At 29.7% G+C, this 25,807-nt stretch overlaps 1 protein-coding gene across 5 annotated transcripts in view; it reads left to right on the top strand.

The window, feature by feature from the left end:
* NfI (Nuclear factor I) overlaps positions 1-25,547 on the top strand; it is a 62,739-nt gene extending 37,192 nt beyond the window's left edge. For all 5 annotated transcript variants that reach the window (XM_018549053.1, XM_018549050.1, XM_018549049.1 and 2 more), the window contains 4 exons: positions 21,500-21,687; positions 21,999-22,355; positions 23,879-24,113; positions 25,049-25,547. In XM_018549053.1, the coding sequence (XP_018404555.1) occupies positions 21,500-21,687; positions 21,999-22,355; positions 23,879-24,113; positions 25,049-25,290 (1,022 nt within the window). In that variant the 3' untranslated portion in view covers positions 25,291-25,547. The remainder of the gene's footprint in view (positions 1-21,499; positions 21,688-21,998; positions 22,356-23,878; positions 24,114-25,048) is intronic.
* The last annotated feature ends 260 nt before the right edge of the window (positions 25,548-25,807 follow it).

Raw genomic sequence — 25,807 nt, 5'->3', positions numbered from 1 at the left:
TCCTGTATATGTATACATATATCATATGTGTTTATAAATACATAAATGTATTTTTCTCAATTAACGCATCTTGACTTAATTTAAATGTAGCAAATTAATTTACATATTTTTAGTATTAATAAATAATTTAATTTTTGTAATTGCATATTTTTTGTTGTCATGATAACCTCATAATTTAAAAAAATTAAATTATTTATTAGCACTGAAAATATGTTAATCGATTTGCTACGTGTCAAGTTAAGATAAACAGATAGACGTAGCGGAGTTCTATATTTTTCTCGTAAATAAAATACCATTCAAAATAAAATAAATGTAGAATTATAAAAGATTTTTCAACTACGTTCTAAATAAAATAAGAGTGAGCTTTCAAAATTAAGTTTTAAGATAAATTAAATAAATAAATATATGCTTAAATATAATACTTGTTGCAAATTTGTCGTAATCATTATTAAAAAAAAACATAAGATGTGTGTGTTTGTATGTGTGTGTGTGTGTGTGCGTGCGTGCGTGCGTGCGTGCGTGCGTGCGTGCGTGCGTGCGTGCGTGCGTGCGTGCGTGCGTGCGTGCGTGCGTGCGTGCGTGCGTGCGTGCGTGCGTGCGTGCGTGCGTGCGTGCGTGCGTGCGTGCGTGCGTGCGTGTGTATTATTAACTTTCTGCTAAGTTGCTGTGATTAATAACGAATTTAAACTATAACATATATGATACCGGTAAGTTGTTGGCTAGTGCTACATAAGTTGTTATGCCTTATAGATATCAATCTGCTAACCAATATGGACTCATAACCAGTTGCTACATTTCTGGTAGCAACACATGTTATGATTTGTCAGTATCATGTCAGCGACGATATAGACACATTGCTACCGGAGAAGTTAAGCCTGAGACTCAATTTAATAACACAGACAAGGAACAGAGAATAATTCAACCTATCAGAAACCATGTACGCTAGAATGCATCGTTTCTAATAGATTAAATATATATTATTCCTTGTTAAATTAACAAATCAGAAAGGTCAATAAACACGAGTAATTTTTATTTAGGTCTTTAAAAAGTCAAATAAAAAAACAGTTAGAAACAAGAATCAAAGAGCATCTGAATAATATAAAATTAGATTCGTCCAAGCATTCTGTGATTTCTGAACACATAATAAAATTTAATGACTTTCGATTAGGATGACGTAAAAGCATTGGATTTTGAAAGCAATTACAACAAACGATTAATTTCTGAAATGCTGCACATTAAAGAACAAAAATCTAGCATTAACCTATAGAAAAATATAAATAAAGGAATGGTTGGACGATTCGTATATTTGGCTCGTAAATTGGCTCTTATCAAACGAATAATTCATAATAAAGATGTCTCGACCTTTATTATAAGCATTGTTTGATGGATAATGTTTCTATTTTCGGGAATATTCATCTCATTTGTACGAAAAAGTTTGACCGGAGCACTGCAATCTACCGCAATATACTCTTCAAACATATAAGTAACAATATATAAACCTTCAATTCATTTGTTAACAATATATACTTAAATTGTTTCAACTTTATAATTTAGTTCTTCATATAATTTGAATGTTGCGTTTTAGATATTTTTTCTTCGGAAATGGGTGTAATAATAAAGACGACATCAAAATACAATTTTAACTTTGGACTTCGCTGTTTCTCGTCGTCCAACGATGAAAATAGATTCAATTAATTGACAGAAATCTTCAACCTTGTATTACTGATGTTAATTTTAATATGTTCAGCCTTTGATATAGTCCATATTTTAATTTATTGTATAACTTTAATTTTCGGATAATTTAATTTGAACTGAAGACTTAGTATAGTCAAAACGTTTTTATTAATTCAAAAAGAGGAAAAAATTAGTTCAAAAATTTTTGTAATTTAATACAATAAACTAGTTTTTTTTTAAGATCTAAATAAAAATTACTCATACTGTTGATCTATCTGATTTATTAATTTTGCTTTGCAATCTTAAGTTATAAGTTAATAATTATTCCTTGTTCCTATTGCCTGTGCTTTTTAATTATGCCTCAGGCTTTAGAATAAAGAAAGACATTAAGGTACTTTTATATAAAAGCATCAAGTGTCAAACGTTACAGCATGCACAGTGATGTGTTACTTTTATAACAAGTACTAGATTTAACGTACACAGTGTTGGTAATGGAATTTTATAATTTATATTGATAAAATTGGTATACAAGTATGTTGTCAAGATCATAATCCTGAGTAATATTCAAAAGGTTTTAACCGTCGCTTGTTGTTTATTAAAAAGTAATTAACTTTTCATAGTCACTGTGGATCAAAATGACCCGAGTATAGTATAAATCATTTCAAGGGTATTAGACTAAAATAAAAATTTGAAAATATTATAAATTTGAAAAGTTATAATTTTTCAAGTAAAAAACTTATTTTCCAAAGTTAACATGTTTATGATTTCTTTTAGTGTTAAATTAAATTTTTCACAGCGCCATTTTTTTAAAGGATGAAATTATACTATATTGTAATTTTTTGAAGTCAATGGAACTAATACTATTAATTTAGTAACACTTCAAAAATGGTTCGGATCATTTTAACCCAGAGTAACTATCGTGTTATTTTTTTGAAATGTAATCATGAAAGGTAAACAATCAAAATTAATTTTTTTCTTATATTTTGAATTGATTGATTGATGTAATACAATGTGTATTTTCGTGTGGAAAGTTACAGATCGTGTGGAATCTCGATACCATTGTAAAGTGTATACATTAATACGGTAGGTTTCGCCCCTTCCCTTTTGTAAGAAAGATCCATTATCAAAACAGTAAATACATAGGTTTGGATTAAACCTTGCTTTGCTTGGAAAATTGCAAACTCACACGGAGCAAGGTTCCACATGGATTTTCAGCTTCCCACATAAAACGATAAAAATAGATAAAATAAATATACAGTGATTAGAAGAGGCCATGGGGAAAATGGGGTTGAGATTAGAAAGAGAGAAGAAGGGAAATGGATAGATAAATAAATAAATAAATAATTATTTAGAATAGGAGAGTCAGCTCCAATGACTTTGACCTTAACATATGTCAAGATTATGACAGAGTAACCTCCAATAGGTTTTAGCCATCGTTTGTTACTCGTTAAAAAATTATTATCAAAAAAAGTATTGTTATCAATATAACATGAAAATTTTCTGCTTTAAAATAAATTTACTGCTTTAAAAACAAATATATTCTTTAAAAAAAGCAGAGAATTCTTACCCTTCCCTACCGATCAGAGTGCACCATTTTTCCAGACTGGATTTATTTAGGCAGCTTTTGGTTGGTTCCAGAAATGGAGTAGAGGGAGTTTGTTTTACCCATGACTGTCCATATATTACTGATTGTAAAAGAAAAAGAAAAAAAGGTAAAAAAGGAAGAGGGTGAAGAATTGATTGAGTTTAGGAAGGAAATAAAGGAAATAAAAGGAAAGATAGGCGAATTGGGGAAGATGATCAGAGAATAAAGGAAAAACGATTAAAAAAAAGATTTAATAAAATAAAGAACAAAATGTAAGAAATAAAATAAAGGATAGAAATAAGGAAGAAAAAAGAGGGACTGAGAAACATTGAAAACACTGAAAATGGTTGAGAAAAAAGAAAGAGAAATAGAGAACTTATTGTAAAAACAAGATAATTCGAGAAGATAAAAGTATAAGTGAGGAAACTAAAGAAAGTTGTAAACGAGAAGTTGTAAAGAAGGAATTTGCTGATAAAGGGACTGGGAAAAGAATGTAAAGGCTGATTTACACGGGGCGACTTCATTCGCTTGAAGCAGCGTCTAGTGACATCATTTATTCACTAGCGAATTTTCTCGACGCTGCGTTTATTCGCAAGCATCAGCGAATTTGCTGATGAAAGCTTCTTCATGTTTGATTTTTATTCGCTAGCGTTTAATTATGAAGTTGCTGCTAAATTCGCTAGATCACTAGCGAATTTAGCAGCGTTAAAAGAAACTCTATATTTCTCGCAACTTGATCGTAAAACTTTACAATAAGTGATACGATTCTCCATAATGCTAGTTCTTTAAATAGATAATCTGGAGTCCCATGAACTAATCTTCTACTAATCTATTTTCATATCCATATTCTTTTTTTTTCTTTTGATTGGTACAGCAGAATTATTAATTTCAGCTTTCAGAACTTGTGTATAAAGCACTATAGGCTTGAATAGCACTATAGGCACTATAGTGGCTTGAAGTATATTATTCGATGACATAGTTATTCTCTGACCTGATACTTATGATGATTTAAAAATTCGCTCTGGAAGAGCAAAATTGAAAAACATTTATTATCAGCTATCAGAAACGCAAGAAGCTAGTGATAAGCTGGCGACAAAGCGTCGAAAGCAATACTCGCTCCCATTAGCGTCTAGAAAGTTTTTAGTCATGAATTCGCTATGACGTCACTAGATACTTCTTCAAGCGAATAAAGTCGCGTCGTGTAAATCGCCTTAAGAATAACAACGAGAGAATTCTTACGAGAACGTTTCATTTTGCGCTCACAAAGCTGGTAAGCATTATTTGTCCTTGCTCAACATATGATAAACAACAAGAATAAAATGATTTCACGAGCGTTGTCAGCATTAAATGAGACACACTCAAAAGACGTTTTAAAAAAAAAGTAAATCTTATAATAATGTTACATTTTATAGATTTATCACTTGGATAACCAGACAATAAAATTCACCATTTATAAAGTCAACCATTGCTATGTAAACAAAAAATCAAGTATATCCGAATTTTGTTGACCATATTATTTTGTTAATTATTACTTATTGCTTGAGTTGTCGCATAAGTAAACGCGTAATCTTCTTAAGATGCGTTCCGATTCATGCATGATCACGTACAACGTATGATTTTACCTTTTTTCGATATTCAATGAACAATAAATATAAAATGATACATCATGCGCATCATGCACATCATACGTAAAACGGAACACTTATTTCATGCTTAGATTCATGATTAGATTCGATAGGAGTGGATAGCAAGTAGTAATTCGCTTGGTAGAATAAAATCTAATATATTTTCGTTAGTGTTATAAATTTTTGTCTCTGCTATTACTCTTTTAAAATCGATTTAGGCCATAATGGAACAAAAATTAATAAAAAAACACACATAGCTCGCGCGCGAAAAAAGGCAGTCCAGATAATAAAAAAACTTAAAACCAGAAAATTCCAATAGGATTCATAGGGTATGAGTAGTAAGAAATACTAAGCAAAGCGTCTAGAAACCACCTCCCTTAAAAAGCATCGGTTTTTAATGTAATAGAATATTTGTTTGATATGATATGTACAAAACAGAAACATAATAACGCATAGCTTAGTTAAGAATAATAAACTTATAGTTTTTGAAATAAGCATAAACGAGTAATAGGATGCTTGAAAGTTCTCTTTGTTGTACATATCGTGATAGTACAAATGATAAAAAAAAATCAATTGAAAACTCATATAAAAAATTTATATGAGATTTTATATGATTCGATTGGGTCAAAAATCTAGTAAGAATCCACTGAATTGAACTCAAACCGACACTGGCTCAATATATTAAAAAAAAAATTATTTACATTTAAGACTTGTACACTTTATTTCTAAGTTGTTCGTGCAATGATTTTGCTTGAAATTAATTATTTAAATTGGTTCTGAAAAACGCATCTTAGTAGGATTCGATTCTGGAGTCTCTGAATTATGAGTCTCTTCATTATGCGTTACACTACTTCTTTAATTGATAAGTGTGTGTTAGTTATTGTCTGCTGAAGTGTAGAGTAAATAGGCACATTTGCCTGTAAAACATACTACAAAATTATTTTTATATAGTATTGCGCTTAGTGTCAAATAACTCTAGTAGGGCAATTCCTTATTTACGGGGAAACTCTTAAAAAAAGCTGTCACATTTTACATATATGTTTGTAGAACAGCATAAAATGTATATTTATAGATCAACAAAAAACGTTTTATATCAGGGTGAAAAAATTTAAAAAATTCTCATATATGTACACACATTTATTCATAGGTATTTTGTACAGATAAAAAGAAAAGAATAGGAATATGTAACATTATATTGTCTACACATATCAGTTTTGTGAGATGCTCAAATTTTACTTATAAAAAAAATTATTACAAAATTGCAAATATATTTATCTAATAGAAGATATATGTATACTTCCTGGTTTACATTTATGTTTCTAAAGTAATCTATAGTATTATTTTTAGCTTTTGTTTAAGAAATATTGTCTAAAGATGAAATGGTTTGACAATATTGGCGATCTTCTTCTATATTATATAGAAAATAATAAAGAACTAGTTTGCTTTATCACAAAGAGTAATATATATATATATATACGAGTATATAACATTTATAATAAAGAAACCTTACATATATCACTATAAATAATTTTTACGTTGTCCTTCGTCACATTGACGAAATACATTTATCAAATTGCCAATTTCTGTCTTGAAAAACATTCCCATCTATTAACCTATCAAGTTATCCAACTTACCTACCAATCAATGACTAATGAATCGCGTTAAAAATGACGCGTCATGATATCTGTTTCAGTCTGACCCTGAGCATAGAGAGAAACTCGCTAACTCGACTAAAAGGTACTTTGTGACTGGTTATTGACTGTTGTTTTTTCCTTTTTCTATTTCTCTCTCTCTTTCTCTCTCTTTTTCTCTCTCTTTCTATATGTATATACATATATGTATACACACATGTACACACAACACCTTTACGCACGCAATTGTTTTATTGTACGCGCATAATTATATATTAATTGCAAGAGAATGGGAGATTTGTAAGTTTTTACATATTTTCAGATTCTATGCTTTCTAGACAATATGTATGTTCAAAATCGGAATATAAGACGTCTTATATTTCTAATTAAAATCTATTTTTGGACATGATTTTGTCGAGATTGCGTCAATGCGTATAGTGTCAACTATACTATATGTTTACATAATATATTGCGCGCAATAGATATCAAATTGATATATTATTTAGATCTTACTTTATAATCATCAAATTTATATTATCTTCAATCTTAAATTTATTTATTCTTTGTGATAACAAAGAATAAGCTTTTAACTACATAAATGTTCATTCAGATGTTCATATATGCATAGAGATATATCATCAAAATACTTATAAATATGTATATTTGAAAAGCTATCGAATTCACACAAGAGGTGTAAACTCTCGATAAAAATTAAATATTTTGAAACTAGTATTTATAATGAAGTATTCTTAACAAGATAGTTTATTGTAGATTACTGGATATCGGTATTATATTATATTGTCATAAATGTTGTCTTGTGTATTCAAATTGTATCCAAATATTTCCATGATGCGGAATTTGCTTACACTATAAATTGTGTCGAACCACTTTTTGTTGTACTTTTCAATATTTCCATGAAGGAGCAGCTTTATACAATTTTTTATGTATACATATATACACACTGTGTACATATATACAAATAATATTAGATATATACAGTGAGATTCAAAAATTCTTAAACGTCTAATTACTTTAGAAAGTATTGGTTTACTGGAAAAATGTTTTAAAGTTGTAGAGTTTAAAAAGGTCTGATCATATCAATTTGACCTTGAATGACATCAATTCAGATCAAGGTCACATTGATTTTTTTAAATGGAGCGCACCTTATTTTTGATTTCGAATCTAATAGCTAATGGTCACGTTCAGCAGACTCAACTGTTGTGGAGCGGATTCGTGAGCGCTCGCTGCTATTGTATTCTTTTAGATCATCCATTGAAGCGGATAGAAACGGATTAAAGAAATTCAAAAACTTGAATCAACATCGTTTCAATAAATAATTTACAATATTTTTCAATAATTTCTTGTTTGATGGGTAACGTTTAAATTTTTTAATATAACTTTTTATTATAACTCGAAAAGAACTTAATAAAAATGAACTTTATTGTAGTGTCTTGAAAAGTTCTTGACATTAATTATTAGAGTCTGGAATCAAAAATAGGATGTACCATTTAGAAATGTGATCCGATTTTGGTAACGCCACCTAAAGTCAAACTGATGTAATCAGTAAATAGACTTTTTTAAACTCTAAACTTTGTCCGAAACATTTTTCCAATAAACCAATACTTTCTGAGATAATAAACCTTCCAAGAACTTTTGGACCTCATGTATAATATACATCTAAGGGGCCGTCTATTATGTAAGCAAATTTTTTGGCCATTTTTAATCCCCTTCCTCCCCCATGTAAGCAAATGTCAAAATTGCTGAGATCCCTCCCTTATAATAATGTAAGAATTTTCCATTTATATGCTTGGTGTAAAGAAAAAAAGCTAATTTGCTGATATTATTAATAACACAATTCGTTTTGGTATAATTCTTTTTCATCGTAATTATATTTTTTCCAATTTTATTAAAAGAACCACATAACTGCATTGAAAAAAATTGTGTCAAAACGAATTAATAATATCAGCAAATTATATATAATTTTTACACTTACATCAAGCATGTGGTTAAACTGAGAGTACAAATGACATAGTGCTAATCTTACTATCATCGTAAAATATTTTTTTTAACTCCAAGATAGGTCGCCATCTGTCCATTTTGAACATTCATCGACTAATATGACTTATCAATACATAATTCACCAGGAATTTTCCCGGTGAAAAATTCCCGTATTATAATTAGATTAAATTAATTAATCAAGTCCTGTGGGATTTTCTTTTTAAGTCTACGTTTGGCTTTTTTCCTTTATAAATCCAGTTGCGAAAGCATTTGAATGGTTGAAAATCCGGATGCTATAATTTCTATTGAGATATTTGATATCCTTAACATGTGCAATGTTGAGGTTATTGTGAAAAGTCGAGTTGGAGACGTACTACGGGGCGTCGGTAATGATCCTGAGGATTTTGGACTGGTATCTTTGTAGAATTTCGACATTGAAGTTTGATGTAATACTCCAGAACTGGGTATATACTATAAGTCCAGATTGGTTTTAGGATACTTTTGTAAATGAGAAAAGTTTATTATTTACAGAGATAATTGAGATCTACGACCAATAAACTAATAAAGTTTGGAGAGCTGAAGTTCAAGTTGTTTGCGTTTGGCCGTGATCTTCCATGGTGAGAAGCCTATCTAAGTACATACCTAGATATTTAACCTCATTGGATAGAGAGATTGATATACCGTTTGGAGAAATAAATAGACAGATTTTGTTCCGATATTTGTAAAAATCACCTCTGTGAAGTTGGCACCTCATTTTTAAAAAAATGAAATTTTCGACAGAGTTCTGAACGCACCCCAAAGAGTTCTGAAGTTCCTGCCTAAAATAAAAAATAGTTCTGGCGAATTAATATTAAAAATCGAAAATTTAAAATTTGGGGTGCTAACTTCACAAAACGTACAACGAAAAATTGCGATATCTTCTAAACCATTAGTCATAGCGCTTTAAATGCTAATAACTTTTAGTAGAACTCTTGGGGTGCTATCCAGAACTGTCAACAGAACTGCCGTAATGTTAAAAAAAAAAATTTATTTATGTGACGAACCATTCTATTATGTATTTGCTCAATAGTGGCGTGTTTTGAGCGAAAACCGAATTGGTAATAAACTGGGTAATAAATTTCGTTCTTCCAACAAAAATAGCAGTTTATTAAATAAGAGTACCTCAAAGGTTTCGGAAACTATGGAAATCAAGTTTATGGGGCTATATGATTTTACATCGTCACATGGTTTGCCAGGTTTCAAAATCATTACCATCTGAGCTATTTTCCATTACGGTGGGAAGTAATATATCCTAAAAATGGCATTAAATATGTAGATAAGGCAATCTTCTCATTCAGTAGTTCCTTAAATATGCGATTGGTAATTAAGTCATATTTTAGTATCATTTACGTTTATCTTTGCGATTTTCTCCAAAATGAAGCAAAAATGAGCATATCTTTATAAGACTTTTTCTTAGTTTATCGATCCTCTATACACTCTCAAAGTTTTGACATTCTGGATACCCTGTAATACGCTATTGTATCCCCAATAGATATGAAAAAATTTTGCAAATATTGCTCGTCGTTTTTCATCAATAGCGGTTAAAAATCTTACTTAAGGATATGTACGACTCCTTTCTCACCCATGTAAGCATTTGTAAGAACTTGTCTGACCCCTCCTCCTCTCTCAATTATGCTTACGTAATATATAGACGGCTCCTAATATGTATACCTATATAAGTATTGTGTACATGCAGGGTATCCCGTTTTATACTTGACAGTCAAATATTTGAAAAATGCAAAAATTTAGAGAAAAATGTTATAATATTTTAAGTGGAAAAGAAGATAATCTTGGTTAACCTTGAGAAGATGTCTTTCATATCAGGTTAATGTTACATAAAAATTGTTTAATGTAACTCATATTTTTTATTGCATAATCTCTTGTAGCTTATTCATAATAAGCTATAATAATAAAAAATACCAAATATAAATATAATATAACATGTAAGTAACAAGTAACAGATGTTACACTCTATTTATATTATAGTTATATGTATAACCTTCGTTTATATATATATATACACATATATATATGTATATATTCTATATACAGGATGATTTAAAACAACCTAGGTATCTCTGAAAGAACGTATTTCTGACTTAATTTTAAGACGATTATTTCTTTATAATAATTTTATCTGAAGCTTGTTTTCAAATTACAAGAAGAAATAACATATCAAAGGCCGTATAGAGGAGACGGACACGAATGGCGCTCACAGACGCAGGCGCTTTACGCGCTGGGTGCGGATTGACTGGACGCATTCATACGTTTATTAAAAAAAACGTTCGTTCTTACCTTTTTTCTTTATCACATCATCTCTTGCCACATACTTTAAATATGCTAATTTAGTTATAAATTAAAATGATGAAATTGACATTACTGTTTTATTATTCAAAACCATTAAACTAATAAAAAAAATAATAGATAATTGAGAATATGAAGATGTCTATTTTTACTGTTAACAATTTTGTCAAAACGTCACAATGACATTACGGCGATAATACTGGAAAAAATACTATGGTTTAAGATGTTATAACATTATCGCAGATATTTTAAAGCTTTATGTTCTACATAGTTAATAACCACGAAATATTCGGTGCTATTAGATTTTGTTTCTGATATTCACACTATTCTACAAAAAGTTAGATTTAGTAAAAATACGATTAACGCTCAGGTTTTGTCTCGTCTGTTCTACATCGTCAACTGTTCGATTGGTTCGGTATTAAGACTGGTCAACCAGTAGCAATGACTATTTGTCTATGGTACATGGTACCCTTAATTGGGTTTAGTAACACAATGATTGATGTATAAAGGTGCCATATATAAACAGTACCTTACGCCGATGTTAGTGCATCTGTTGTACTAATGCTAATCCTGTTAAAGTAGGGGATTAGAATTCGGCTTTAAAATTACGTAGGGAATTATAATTTCGGCTTTAAAAATACGTATAAACAATACAAGTGTTATAACAATCGTATTATCAATCTAAAATTTAGTTGAGCATCAATTTACTCTAACGAGTATTACTTTACATCGTACATCTATACCGATAAGAGAAATACAAATGAAATAAATTCCCGCGTATAAACTAACAAGGATTTGTAACTACGAATGTCATATTAAGCCCGATTAAGAATGTCGTCTAAACATAGTCAATAACATCGCAGTTAAGCCAGTTTGCTGGCTCGCGTAATTTTTTCTTGGTTGGTTTCTCAAGTTGAATAGATTTTTGATACTTATTGTTGGAAGTTGCTCTGATTATGTGTTTCGCTCTTCTTACGTATTAATATATAAGAGATTTGATGTGATTGTGTAGTAAATCATATAGTTGATTTTTCTCAGATAATATTTTATTATAATACAGCTACCACCAAAGTTAAGAGTATATGTGTGTTGCTAAAGGTATGAGAAAGTCCAAAGTTCGGGTTCGTAATATTTCAAAAGTAAGAACTCAAGATTCCAGACAATAAAAAAGCCAAAGTCCGTAATAGGAATAATTTTAATGTTGTAGACTTACAGGCTTTTTTACAGTAGTTCGCAGACTTATGTATAATGATTTTACTAATACAGAATCTTACAAAGTCATAACGCACTCTTTACTAAATTCTTTGAAAATGCCCTCGAGGTAATCTTGATTTTATTCTCGAAAAAAATCGAATTTTGTAATAGCAATTATAAACTATAATGCAATTATATTTGCAACTGTAACACAATTATTACATTATTAATGTTATACCAACTCGTATCATTTTGTAGGAAGGTGTTTCATATTGAAATGCTGAGTTACATGACCATTTTTTTTTATTACGACAGTTTTATCCACTTCAATACTACAGGAACTTTTTAGATTATTTCAAAATTACATTAAAGAAATAGTTGAATTTACCTTCTCTTGTATTTTCATAGTATTGAAACAAAAATATGGTGTTCTATTAAAAAAACACAAAGTAATATTGATATAAACTTATAAACGCACATAAATGAAAGTTGGAGCAGCTTCAGTTTAGCATTTTAAAACTGATTAATAATTGACACGGTTGTTTGAACTGAAAATTATTTTAATTCATATAAAATATTATTAAGCAACAAAGGACTCTTTTGACCGAATATAGCATTTTTCACTCATGTATGTTTAATTTCATCGGTCAATTTTTACTTAATATTATTTAATATTAATATAACTTAAAAACATTTAGAAAAAAGATATTTATGGCATAATCAAATTATACTTAAAATATTAAGAAAATGTATTCAAGTCTGTTTTGTATTTTTCCAATTTAGCAGTTTAGCAGTTATTTCAGATGGCGGTTTAAAGACACCTGTATGCTTGCGTGCGTGCAACACACACACACACACACACACACATACATACACACATACACACAATGTTTACTGTAAGTAAATAAAAAGTAATATTTTTAATTTTGCTTTCAAAACTAAAAATGATGTTTTAAGGGGATCTTAAAGTGAAGTAAATTATTACATTTCATAATTCTTAAATACCTTGAATTGGTGGCTTTACAGAATTGTAAAATTTTTGTGTACGATTAATGTACACATAACGATATCTATTGCGAACATCAGCTTAGTACCAAACAAAGAAAAATTAAAAGCATTACTTACTTTTAACAAGTATAGCTGTCATCTGACGACAATATTTTTTTAATACAAGAATGCTAAAGTTTATATGTACAAAGTGAGGTAATCTCCTCATAAAGACAATTTGCATATACAGTATCGTGCAATTAGAACTATAAAATTAAAAATACAGAAAACGAATTAGGTAAATGTGTTGAATAGGGGAGACAACCCCGATGACCTTGACATGTTAACAAGGTCACGACCTTGAGTAACCTTCAACAGGTTTTAGCCGTTGTTCGTTATTCGTTAAAAACTTATTAACAAAAAGTTTAAAAAAGTAATGTATCATTTCTGCTATAAAACAAAAGTTATATATATATATATATATATATATAAGCATTACACAAAATTAGATGCTATATGGGTTTATATATTATATGTATATATAAAAACCCATATAGAATCTAGTTTTGTGTTGTAAAGTGTATGCGTGGATGTAGTAGGTTCCACCCTTCCCCTACGGGGTTCCACTACCGGAAAAACTAATTTAACCCAACCTATTTTTTACTTTTGCGTGGAAAGTTGTAAATTCATGAAGTAATGTTCAACAATGATTTACAACTTTTTATGCGTAGCGAGAGCCACCTCACACCAAAAAATGGATTGGGTTAAGTTAGATTAGTTGTTTTCATTGGAATACGGTTGTGTTCAAAACTTCTCTCACACAAAGATCACTCAGGGTTATAACCTTGACAACATATGTCAAGGTCAAGATCATCGATGCTAGGTCCCTTATAGTGAACAATTATTGAATTTTTTGTTTTTAAAACATTAAATTTTTATTTTATATAAAAGAATTTTTTTGTTAATGACTTTTTAATTTTACGAATAACGAGCGACTGTTAAAATCTGTTGGAGGTTACTTAGGGTTATGATGATACGTATGACGTATTGACAACATACATTAAAGTCAAGGTCATCGCGACTGTCTCCTCTATTCGGCATATTTACCAAAAAATTGTTTAGATTTACGTTTTATAAATACAAATTGAGATAAAGAGTGGTAAAGATGAACAATATTGCGTATAGGTGCCGAATCTTGCAAGAGATGGCGCTGCAATGTATTAGATAAGGACAGATGTATGCGTTTGAGTGAGACAGAAAGGTAATGTAAGAAATTGAAATAATGTTATTACTATTATCGATATTTTAGTTTGGAATTATAAAGTCTGTTTTATCGACCTCGTCTGAATTCGGCATTTTCCTTAAGAATTTTGAAGTCTGTTTTACCGGTTGAGTATAATTATTTTTTATGTAAGTATTTTTCCAACTGCCTTTACCAGATTTAAAATTTTTCCTCAATTAAAGTATAAATAATGATGTAGTTAAAACTGGTCGAATATAAACTGAAAATTTTAAAAAGATTAGTTTTGTTCGACTTCTAGCATCGATTTGTAACAATATTTGCTTTATATACAAGTTTTATATTTTGTACATATGAATAAAATAATTTTGAATTAAGGATTACATGAACAACGTTGAAAATCTTAGAATTAAGCTTAGATATCTAATATAAAAAATTAATGGCCTAGAAGATTTGTGCGTATGTGTGTATGGGATATTGATGGGATGTAGTAGTGTGTAGTGATGTGTCAAAGGACACATAAATCGTTGTAAGTCCTATTGAATCGGTAAAACAGCAATTCTACTGGAGCTCGGTTTTAATGAAGTTTCGCAAAAAAAAAAAATTGATAGAGGACAGTTGGAAATAATAGGATTTCTATCAATTTGTATCGTGGTTTTCTATAAGTTTATCATTTATAAGTTTATATCATTTTCCATCATTAATCTCGCGAGCATCACGATCGATATAAAAATCCTATCATATTTTATCATATTTTATTCTTTAACATTTATACAAGATTCCTATAAGATTTGATTCAAGTAAATGAATTCACGAACCAATTACATATTCAAAATGATAGGATTTTTCTATCGTTCTCTATCAACTTTTTTTTTACCAAGGTGGCGTTGTTTGCTTTATTGATTGAACGCAATCATTTTTATATCAAATTTTACGAATATATTATTTTTATACGTTTAAAAATCCTTCAGAATTAAAGCATATATAATAACGCAGCGCGGATTAAGCAATTTAACATGACAGATAAACAAAAATGGAAAAATTACAATTTTGTTATCAACATCTATCGATTTGTGACAACAGACTGAGAACGGGAGGGGGAGAGGGCAAGGCAGTTGACGCTAAGTGAAAAGAACATCCAAAAAAAAAAAGAAATTTTCTGTATTTTTCTTCTATTACAGCATATTTGTTGCATACTCACTATACATTTCTTCAATTACAATTTCTAATCGCAGCTAAACAAAGATTTAAATTACCAATACAATAAAATTGTACAATTATGTACTTATTTATACTTTGTATTGAATCATGAATATGTACTGATCAGGGATCTCAAATGACATTGGATAAATGATAGTAAGGGTCCCGAATTTTAAGTAACAATTTAGACAGTACTTCTTCGGATTTCCAGGAGTGGCATTCCGTTGTCATGTACGCCATACCCTCCATACTAAAGTCATTGCAGTTTTTTTTCCACTTTGATAAGCTTTTAGTATATTGTTCTTTAAATAAAAATAAGAGACAAGTGTTTTCTGATATAATACGTGTTACTTTCAACAGTCCTAAGTTACTTTTAAGGGACGAAGCTCCTTCGAAAGAAATATATAATTTTTGTTTTTTATGTAAAATTGTTTAAGATTATGCATTATATATATGTATTATCTATAATTTACTTAAAAAAATTCTGGAGAAGGATTTTGAAAACTATAACAGTAATATACATGAGAAACTGATCAAAAATTATTGCTTTTTATCAATTAAACAGGCAACTTCAGCATCCTCTTAATACGTGCACTTTGGTTCTGGAAAAGGATTCTGTAAAAAAGGGAAAAGAAATTTTGGTATAAAAATTATTGTTTTTAAGCAATATTATTAGTAATCGGTAAAACAGACGACTTTAGGATTTCCTTAACGTTACTTGTTGAGTATGTACATATATGTACGGGATGGAGCATCTGAAACAAATCACCGAAAAATAATATGTCGAAAACTGAATTAGATAAACAAAAATTGGTTTGAAGGTCAAATAATAATAAATTAAACAATTTTAGAAATTAATTAATTTCTCATTATATAATTATTAGGACCATGGTCATTTTGTAGAATATAATTGTATAATTTTTTATATAATATAATTTCTAAAGATTGTTTTAAATATTAGAAAATTATTGTGCATTGTCTTCTGCGCTAACACTTTATAGTCCCCCTTTTTTAAATTTTTATAGAAAAATGGCTGACTTTCATATACAATCATAAAAAATTGTTTTTCTTTTTTTTTTTAAATTAATCTTACCATTATTTTTCTTCTTTTAAGTTATACAATTATCTAAAACATTTTTGCCCTACACTCTTAACTCTGTATCGCATAATACTACCATAATTCGAAACAATAAATTTTAAAGCGAGAATGACATTTTGAGTTATACACTATAATAGGAGATATTTTCCGAGAAAATCATCTATATAGTAGATATTTTTCTCGAAATATTAGCACGAGGTAAGAAATACAAAAGAAATACAACATAAAATAAACTTGTGATTTTTTTTGGAGATTTAATTAGACAGATATAATTATGACATTATGTTATCAACTGACAGAGTGAAATATCAGTTTCGACACGATCGTGATCATACAGATCAAGCATCGGTAAATAGGATGGGTGATTGTTCTTTTTATTCAATAAAGAATTCCTAACTTTGATGGTACTTATGTCTCTTACAATTTATGTTTTTTATTTTAACTTGTACCGATTATTAGCTATACAAGGTTAAAAGTGTACCAGGTTTAGTTTTCGACATATATTGGTCAATTGTTTTAGGAGCATCAACTTGCACGCATGCGCGCGCGCGCGCACACCACACACACACACACACACACATACACACATACACATATCTATATAATAATTCCTAAGCAGAACAAAAGCGTTGAGAAACGGTTAAAAAATATTTTTCCGTAATATTATGATGGTTACAAGTGCCCATGTAGGAAACGTTAAAAATAACGATTAATTAAAATCATTATATACAATATAAAGCCCTTTTGGTAATTATGCAGTTTGGCCCTCAACAGTTAAAAAATCCATAAAATTAGGCCTCCACGCGTTTTTATACATATAAAATAAAAGAATCTGGTAGAAAAATTTGCTCTGCTCTACGAATCAAGATATTAATCGTTAAAATTGCTGACTATTCAGATTGGGAAATTTGTCACAGCTATTAAAAAGATCCTTCTCTATTCTTGCTATGTGTGAAAAGTTTTAAGAACGTTTCTTACACGGATACTTGTAGTCGTTACTCAACATTACGGAAAAATGTTTTTCTAACCGTTTCTCAATGCTTTTGTTCTACTTAGGTTTCTTTGTGAAGTTCTTAGCCTATCCGTCTGATCCATCTGCCTGTTAACAGCCACCTTCTTCGAGTTAATAAATATGCTATTTCTTAAAATTAAAAATAATTATTCTGTTTTCACATCTTCTAGCTAAAATTTTTTTCTCAACACATTTAGAAGCATCATTTGTATTATATAGCAAAGGCACTTATAATGGTTGAAAACGGATGGATAAACAGATGAATGGCCTTTCTTGCTAAATGCGTAGTACGGTCTATCTAGCAAGCTAGTTGTTGCTGTTTGTTCGTCTGTCTATCTGGTGATTTGTTTTGTCTGTTAATCTGTTCTTTTGTCTTTATTTAATAACCCCGTTATATTCACCAATTCACGTAATATACTTATTCGACGATACAGTCTCGACGCGGCTCGGCGATCAAAAAAAATTTTTATAATTTTCAGGATTGGTATTATACAATATTAGTTAATATATTCAGAATTAAATTAATATATGGAATTAAAATTCAGAATTAATCGGATCTAATTATTAGATGATTATACATATATATATCGTGAACTTTAATTGATACAGAAGTAAATGACATGGTAACAAAATTTAATGATCAGATCTCTTATTTTCTTCAAATGTTTGTGTTTTTTGAAAATGGTGTTTTATTTTACATTACATTTATACAGTATATTAATTGTAGATATCTAACAAGAAATATAAAGGCTAGAAAACGATACGCGTTGAAATTTTATAATGCCTTTAATTTATTTATTTTTGTACAAACGTACAAATAAAAGACAAAAAGTAAAGTTTAAGAGATCTCTACGAGAGACATATTTTACTTTTATTTTAATATTTGATAATGAAGACTGCCTTACGGATACAAATTTCATTCTATTATCTTTAATGTTACGAATTCACGAGTGTGAATTCCTATTTTATGATTGTCAATTACATTTCCGAGTCTGAAATAAATATGACAACGATCGATCGAGCTGCGACCAAGGCTGCTTTTTAAACATGCACTACATAATTTAATTCTATTTTTCACATACTTAATATTATTTTCATATATTACTCACTGTTACACGGTCAATGTTCTAAGTATGTCGTATGCTGTATGGATTAACTGTATTACTTACTTAATTGATCAACATTAAATTCGCGTGGAACATATTGATTAATTAAAAGTTTATGCCCTTTCCGTATGATACTACCTACATTATTATTGTTGCGATGTTGGTGTTGTTTAATATATCTATATATAATCTAATTATTGTATTGATGTTGATGTTGTTAATTTGATGTTCTTGATGTTGTTTAGTCGTTGTTTGTTTAATGTTTGCACTATATTGTTGCACCTGGTGTGTCCATTTACACACACTTACATACGTACATGTATATACTTTTGTTATGTATTATGCGTACACGTATTATCTATGCCGTGCACAAAATAAATTACTTACGCCATCAAAAAATTTATTCTATATCTACACAATATATATCTAATTACACATACACATACACACACTCACACATATACACACACATATGTGTGTATATATATATGTATATGTATATATATATATATATATGCGTGTGTGTGTGTGTGTATGTTGTGTGTATGTATGTATGTGTGTGCACATGATGTAAGAATATAAAGTATTTCACTCCCGAGATGCACAGTTGATCAATCAGAGAGTTGTCGCAAATGCAAAAACAATATGATTCGTCCTATGATCAATGACAGATTAAGTTAAGATATATGTTATACGATACTATGTTGCGTAGATCGTGCTACATTTGAGATTAAACTTTGATTGGCTACTCTGAATTCGAACATCATCGTGCGCAATAATTCTAGCGCATTCTTAGAATATTGTATGAATATTATTTAAAAAATTCAAATAATATTATATATTATATTTCAAAATATAATAATAATATTGAATTTTGAAAAAGTAAATATCCTGTTTTGCCTTTATTATAATTATATTATGCCTTTGATATTCTTTAAACATTATAAAATATATATTAATATTATTTTTATATAAGTGCAATTTGAATTCACAATGAAACAAAATGGCCTTATCGGTCTATGTATCTTAGTCTTTAAATAACGGTGTGATTTTATGTACATATTCAGTTCTACAACTGCGCGCCAAAATCATTTTGAATTTTTAAACATAATTTTAAACTGAACTGGAATAACAATTTTATAAATTAAAGTAAATATTATTATAATACTTTTTAATATTCATACAATATTACAATAATATTAAATATTATTTAATATTATATAACATTGTTAGAAGTGGACATATAACCATCCATTAATATGTTTTAGAAATATTTAACATTCTCTATAATTTTAATGAAATATTATTAAAACGTTACACACATTTAATATTCTAAGAATATGCCTAGAATATTACTTAATATTAAATAATATGCGCTTATAGGACGAAATGCTTTATATTCTTACATCATATGTGTGTGTATATATGTATAATGTATATGTATATAAAAGAATTATTGAAATATGGCATTAAAATCGTATCTCTTATTGTATATACTAAATTAATAGCACATGATTGTTGTAATGCGATTAAGAGATCTAATTGATGACCTAATATTTAGTTTCTTAAACAAGACTTGTATGTATTATTTTATATAAAATGTTACAGTACTGAGCGTCTCGATACAAAGCGTCGTGACGGGAATAAAGCCATAACTAATAATTATAAATATTGTGTATGCAATATACTTTGTTTACATCATATTAAATATGTTATCTTCATAAACGTATATTTCTCATCCATTCGGTCTCACGCTTGGAATGCATCATCCAATGCATATGTATATGTGTATGTATGTACGTCATATATATATATATATATATATATATATTTATGTCAGTGTTCCAGAATTATCGTACTTCCTTTTATCTATAAATTCTTCAACTAAATCTCTGCATTTCTAAGATTTATAGAAAATTTAATAATATATTATGTGAGAATTGTATAGAGAAAATTTTCTTTAATCTAATTTATAATATTCAAAATGTTTAGAGTTAAAAATTATTAATATGTATTCTCTGTAAAAAAAATTTTTTTCTAGAAAAATTATTCGAAGAATTTGTGATTGAACGAAGCTGCGACAGTTTCGGAATAAAATTTTTATCGATGACAAGCATCAGAATTTGATCTGTATGCATCATTAAAACCACCCCCCTAACAAACTCATGGTAACAACGACTTCTTTACCTCCTTTATCTAATTATCTACCTATTTACCCATTTGTATATTTAAACGTGTATTAATTACGAAATTGGGCTAAGATTATAGTCATTAAAAGAAAAAAACACGAAAAAATTTAATTTACTATTTTACTTTTGTTAACTCAACGTTATCTACGATTTTCTCTGTCTCTATGTATGTATAGCTTATATACGATTTCGTAAATAGATATGATAATTGAATACAATTTATTATGATAAAAAGATTAATATTAAGTATAATTAATTATTTGAACATATATAATTTGTATAACAAACATTATTACCAATTGCTTAATTGCATATTAAATAACATCAATGAAAATAATATTTTAAAAAAAGAACAATAAACGCGATAATATATCCTAGATAAAATAAATTTATGTTAAATGAACTGAACGAAATAGTTTTGTTTTTTTTTTTTGAGAATAGATAAAGTTAACGTCTTGTAATTAAAAAGAAAATACCATTTTATATACGTATACAGTTAAATAAAATAATATTTTCGCGAAGGTAAGGAAAGAATACGAGTTAAGTTAAGGGGGTGGTTTATCGTAACACTGATATCATTAATCAGACTAGATAATTATTGAAAAATGTGTTTCAGGATTGCATTCGCCTCACGAAGGATTAACTGGTGGCTCCGGTCAAAGCATGCCTGGAATCGCTTACTATCAACCGGAACACCCCGGGTCTGCAGGGGTAGTAAAGTATCCTGAGAACGGACACGACACTCTTTCGGATTTTGTGACCTTTGTGTGCCAAGAAGCTGAGAATACCCAGCAATTATCTCAGGTAATACAAGGTGTCTATATAAAGTCTATCCGCATCCTCTGTATTTTTAAAACGATTCAAAATTAAAAAAAGAATTCTTTTTACTTATACCTTTGTGAACACAAAAATTGATCTCTTTTTAACATTCTCCTTTATGTGTATATGTTTGGCGTATTTGAGTAAGATATTGATGTTGTGATGTGTCAATAACGCGTAATCGTCTGTGTGTAAGTATTGTTTCCAATATGACTAATCGTCTTTTGGATCCCCTTAAGAGTAATGGTAAAAGAAATAAGATGATATATACATATGATATAATCTATTACTTTCAGACGCAACTAACTGGATCACGCACTGGTATACAAAAGTTCCCACAATATTATCCGAGTTCGATGTTACCACCGCCGCCACCTGCTCCTATGGCCAGACCAGTGGCAATAATAAGATCGACAGGTGAGTTAGCAGCGACAACTGCTAACTCGCCACCAACATCGTCACCTACGGATCCAGGCGAGTTAGGGCCTAATCAGGAACAGATGACTACCGCAGCGGCAATTGGACTCGTCGGTTCCGCTTGCCAGAATTCTGTCGAATCCGTCGGACGGAAAAGCCCCACCAGAATTCTCGTTACACCGCATACCACCAGCAGGGAATACACATTTGCTCATTTTCATTCGCAACCTGGTCAGGTTAGCTTCTTTTACATTTTCTCAGATAGCAAGCATGTGTTATTTTGATATTAAATACTAGATATGTTTATACTAATAATGGTATGGAGAGGTTGAAAAAACATAGTTACATGTATATAAGTCCATTTTAAGAGGACAATAAAAAGTAATTATTGCTGTAACAGCTGGTATACATTTGAGTGTAACAAAATTACTATAAGGCAAACCAGGAACATAAACACAAAAATATAAACTTACAGAAGCATGAGAGATAATTAATGCTTGCTTTTTCCGCTGATGAAGGTCTGTAAAGCGCGAAACGCGTCCGAAATTTTTATTTTTTAAATGTGAGAATCGGAATTTTATATATATATATATATATATACACACACATATATTTTTTAATGTATGACTAGAAGATGTATTTTCACATACCTTTTTATCTTACTCGTTTTTAAATTGGCCTATTTTTTATACAAATTGTATTTAATCTATGTTATATATTGGTAAATATATACAAAAGGGGAGCCAAGTCCGATAACCTTGACCTTGACTTTTAAAGGACAGCGATCGCCACCTCAAATCTGGTGGAGGTTGCTCAGGATCATAACTTTGAAACATATATCTTCAAAGTTATGATCCTGAGCAACCTCCACCAGATTTGAGGTGGCGATCGCTGTCCTTTAAAAAGTTATGAACAAAAAAGTTTGGAAAAAATTACGTTTTATTTCTGCTATAATATCTGTATCGAAACAGATTTCACAATATAATTAACATGACGATGCATGCAGTAAATAAAACAGATTAAGTTACAGATTTGTATAATTACAATAGAAATATTGAACGAAAGCAGTGATAGTTTGTCTGAGGAAGACAAGTGATTAGAATTAATTAATTCAATAATTTATCGACCACACATAAAAACTATACGGGTTATTGTACGTCAGTGTTTAAACATGGAATTTAGAGTTTATTTTCTGTATGCCATTTAGAGTTTTAATATTGATGCCATGTTTGATGTTATATTTTTAATGTAACTGCCTCACCTCGAAAGCTATGATAGTCGCAGTGATAATGCGGCTACCATTTATAATGTCATTGAAGTTATTAGATGCTGTTGCAGTGTGCTGTGTATTAATAACGGAATGATTTTTCAGTATTGCCATTATTGGCAATCTATATCGGAACACATTCTGTGTTCTTGCTAGAAAGCGTTCACAACTTTACTTATCTGTGCAAAATGCAAAAAATGGAGCTTTCGCTGATGATTAGAGACCTTCTAATAAGAGTCGCGACACGAACCGATTGAAGCAAACTTTTGTATACAAGATAATATTAGAAGTATGATTTAATTTTGAGGGTTTTGCAAGGGATGACACTAATGTCAGTGTTGTCGAAAATATTCAAATTACCACTAATATTTCTTAATGCCTTAATATTACTCTATGATATTTAGTCATTTACTAACAATCATGGAGTAATACAAAAGAGTAAAATCTTTGCATTCTATCGCATTTATGTCATTGTAATTTCTTTTTTTACAGCAAATCTTCACATATCCGACCATTAGCTCGATGTCTGGAGTAATTTCGCCGACTAACTTATCTCTATTTTCATCTCCTGTCTCAGTAACGAGACCGGTAGCAACTCAAAGATCGGTCACTAATATCCCACCACGTTGGAATACTGCGCCATTCATCAATTTGGAAGATGATTATAACATGATTGCACCGATCATTGCTGGAACAAGCAGTGAGCCATCAGCCACTATAGAGGAAGGTGAAGCTAAATTTTGTGTCTTTGACAGCACTGAATAGCGATTTTTATTTTTTCTTCTTGCTTAAAAAAGAATATATTAAAATATAATAAGCTAAATAATAATTATCTGCTTGTAACTGATATTTGTAAACAGAGATTGGAAGAGTAACTCGTTACTTGTAACGAAGTAACAGTTACAAGTTACTTATTTTGGTAACTTACTGATAACAAGGTGACATTATTTTTTTTTTAGCAGTTGTAATACTAACGCAGTTATATTTTTTTGTAAAAGTAACAAATTTTTTTTACACATACGACGATTGCACATAAGCTGTATTGCACACAATTTTAATCGTCAATTAAACATTAGATAATGCTAAATGTCGGTGGTGCGCTGCTGTGACAACACACTTAAGCTTTATAATTTAAAATTTAAAAAGTATTTAATGAAAAAATATTTTGTGTTTTAAAAAGACCTTAAAATAAATTATTAAGAATATGAAAAAAAAATACGGGTTTTTATTAAAAAAAATTAATGTCACCTTGACCTGACTTTGGCGACGCTAGCAAAAATCAAATTGATAAGACGTCTGTGAAACTGGCACTCCTACTACAGAGACCCAACTCTAAAATTCGCACGCTAAACGCAAACTAAACGTCTCCTATAACATGAAGCAAGACTCGGACTAATTATCTTCATCTATATTCTTCCCTATTTCCCTTTTTTTCTCAACTTATCTCAAACTACATATCTCTATTATCCCTACAGTCATATCTTTTAAATGTTGTACTATACGAATATGAAAAAAAAAAAATTTTTTATTTTTTTAAAGTTCTAAATTGGGATTTCCCCTTCATTAACATATTATAAATTCACTTAATATTTTAATAACATCCTTTGTTTTTGCTCCTTTTTGGTCTTTTGTCTTATATTAATTAAAAATATATTGTTTCAGAACGATATTTTCATCCTGTGCATACGAGTGGCGTGGTGGATAAAAATGGCAGTGGTAATTTAATAAGCAGTGAACTCGGAGTAAACACAGATTCTACATCACATCATCACCAACAGCAGCAGCAGCAGCATTCGCAACAACAGCAGCAGCAGCAGCAAGTACAACAGCAGCAATCATCTTCGCAACAGCAACAACAGCAAGTAATAGCAGATAAATGTAGCGGGCCCAAGTCTCCTCCGTGACAGTGGAGTCAAAGCATGGAAAATTTTGAAAAACTCACGAACTCGCCATGTTTGTTAGAATCGATAATTAGTATTACATATAATAATTGCCGAAGTCACATGCGAAGTCGAGTTCGAGAGCAATTGTCAGGAAACTATGTCTCGTATTCAATTATGTAATTTCAACTTGCGAAGAATAAAATGCTTAATAAAGTTCGATCATAATTTATGTATTATAAAGTGAGAGAATAAGAATGCTTTTCAAGGAATGCAACTAAGAAGAAAAAGATCCATTGATTCATATTTATTAGGATAGATTAATATATTATATAAAATACATTAGGATAGATTAATATATAATATAAAGTTTCATATTGTGAAACAATCCATTCTAACTAATATTGTATAGTATAGTTTATCGTGCGGTAGAATTTACGGCGCTTAAAGTGTGTTATAGCACACAAAGAATTTAAGTAAAACAAAAGCAGTAAACAAATCAATATTTGGATTTGTTACAAATTACGTTTAACGGTCTCTA

The sequence above is a fragment of the Cyphomyrmex costatus genome, unplaced genomic scaffold (genome assembly GCF_001594065.2).
Source record: "Cyphomyrmex costatus isolate MS0001 unplaced genomic scaffold, Ccosl1.0 scaffold76, whole genome shotgun sequence".
Classification (NCBI taxonomy): Eukaryota; Metazoa; Arthropoda; class Insecta; order Hymenoptera; family Formicidae; genus Cyphomyrmex; species Cyphomyrmex costatus.
The sequence above is the reverse complement of the archived record's forward strand: the minus strand, read 5'-3'. Positions and strand labels throughout refer to the sequence as shown.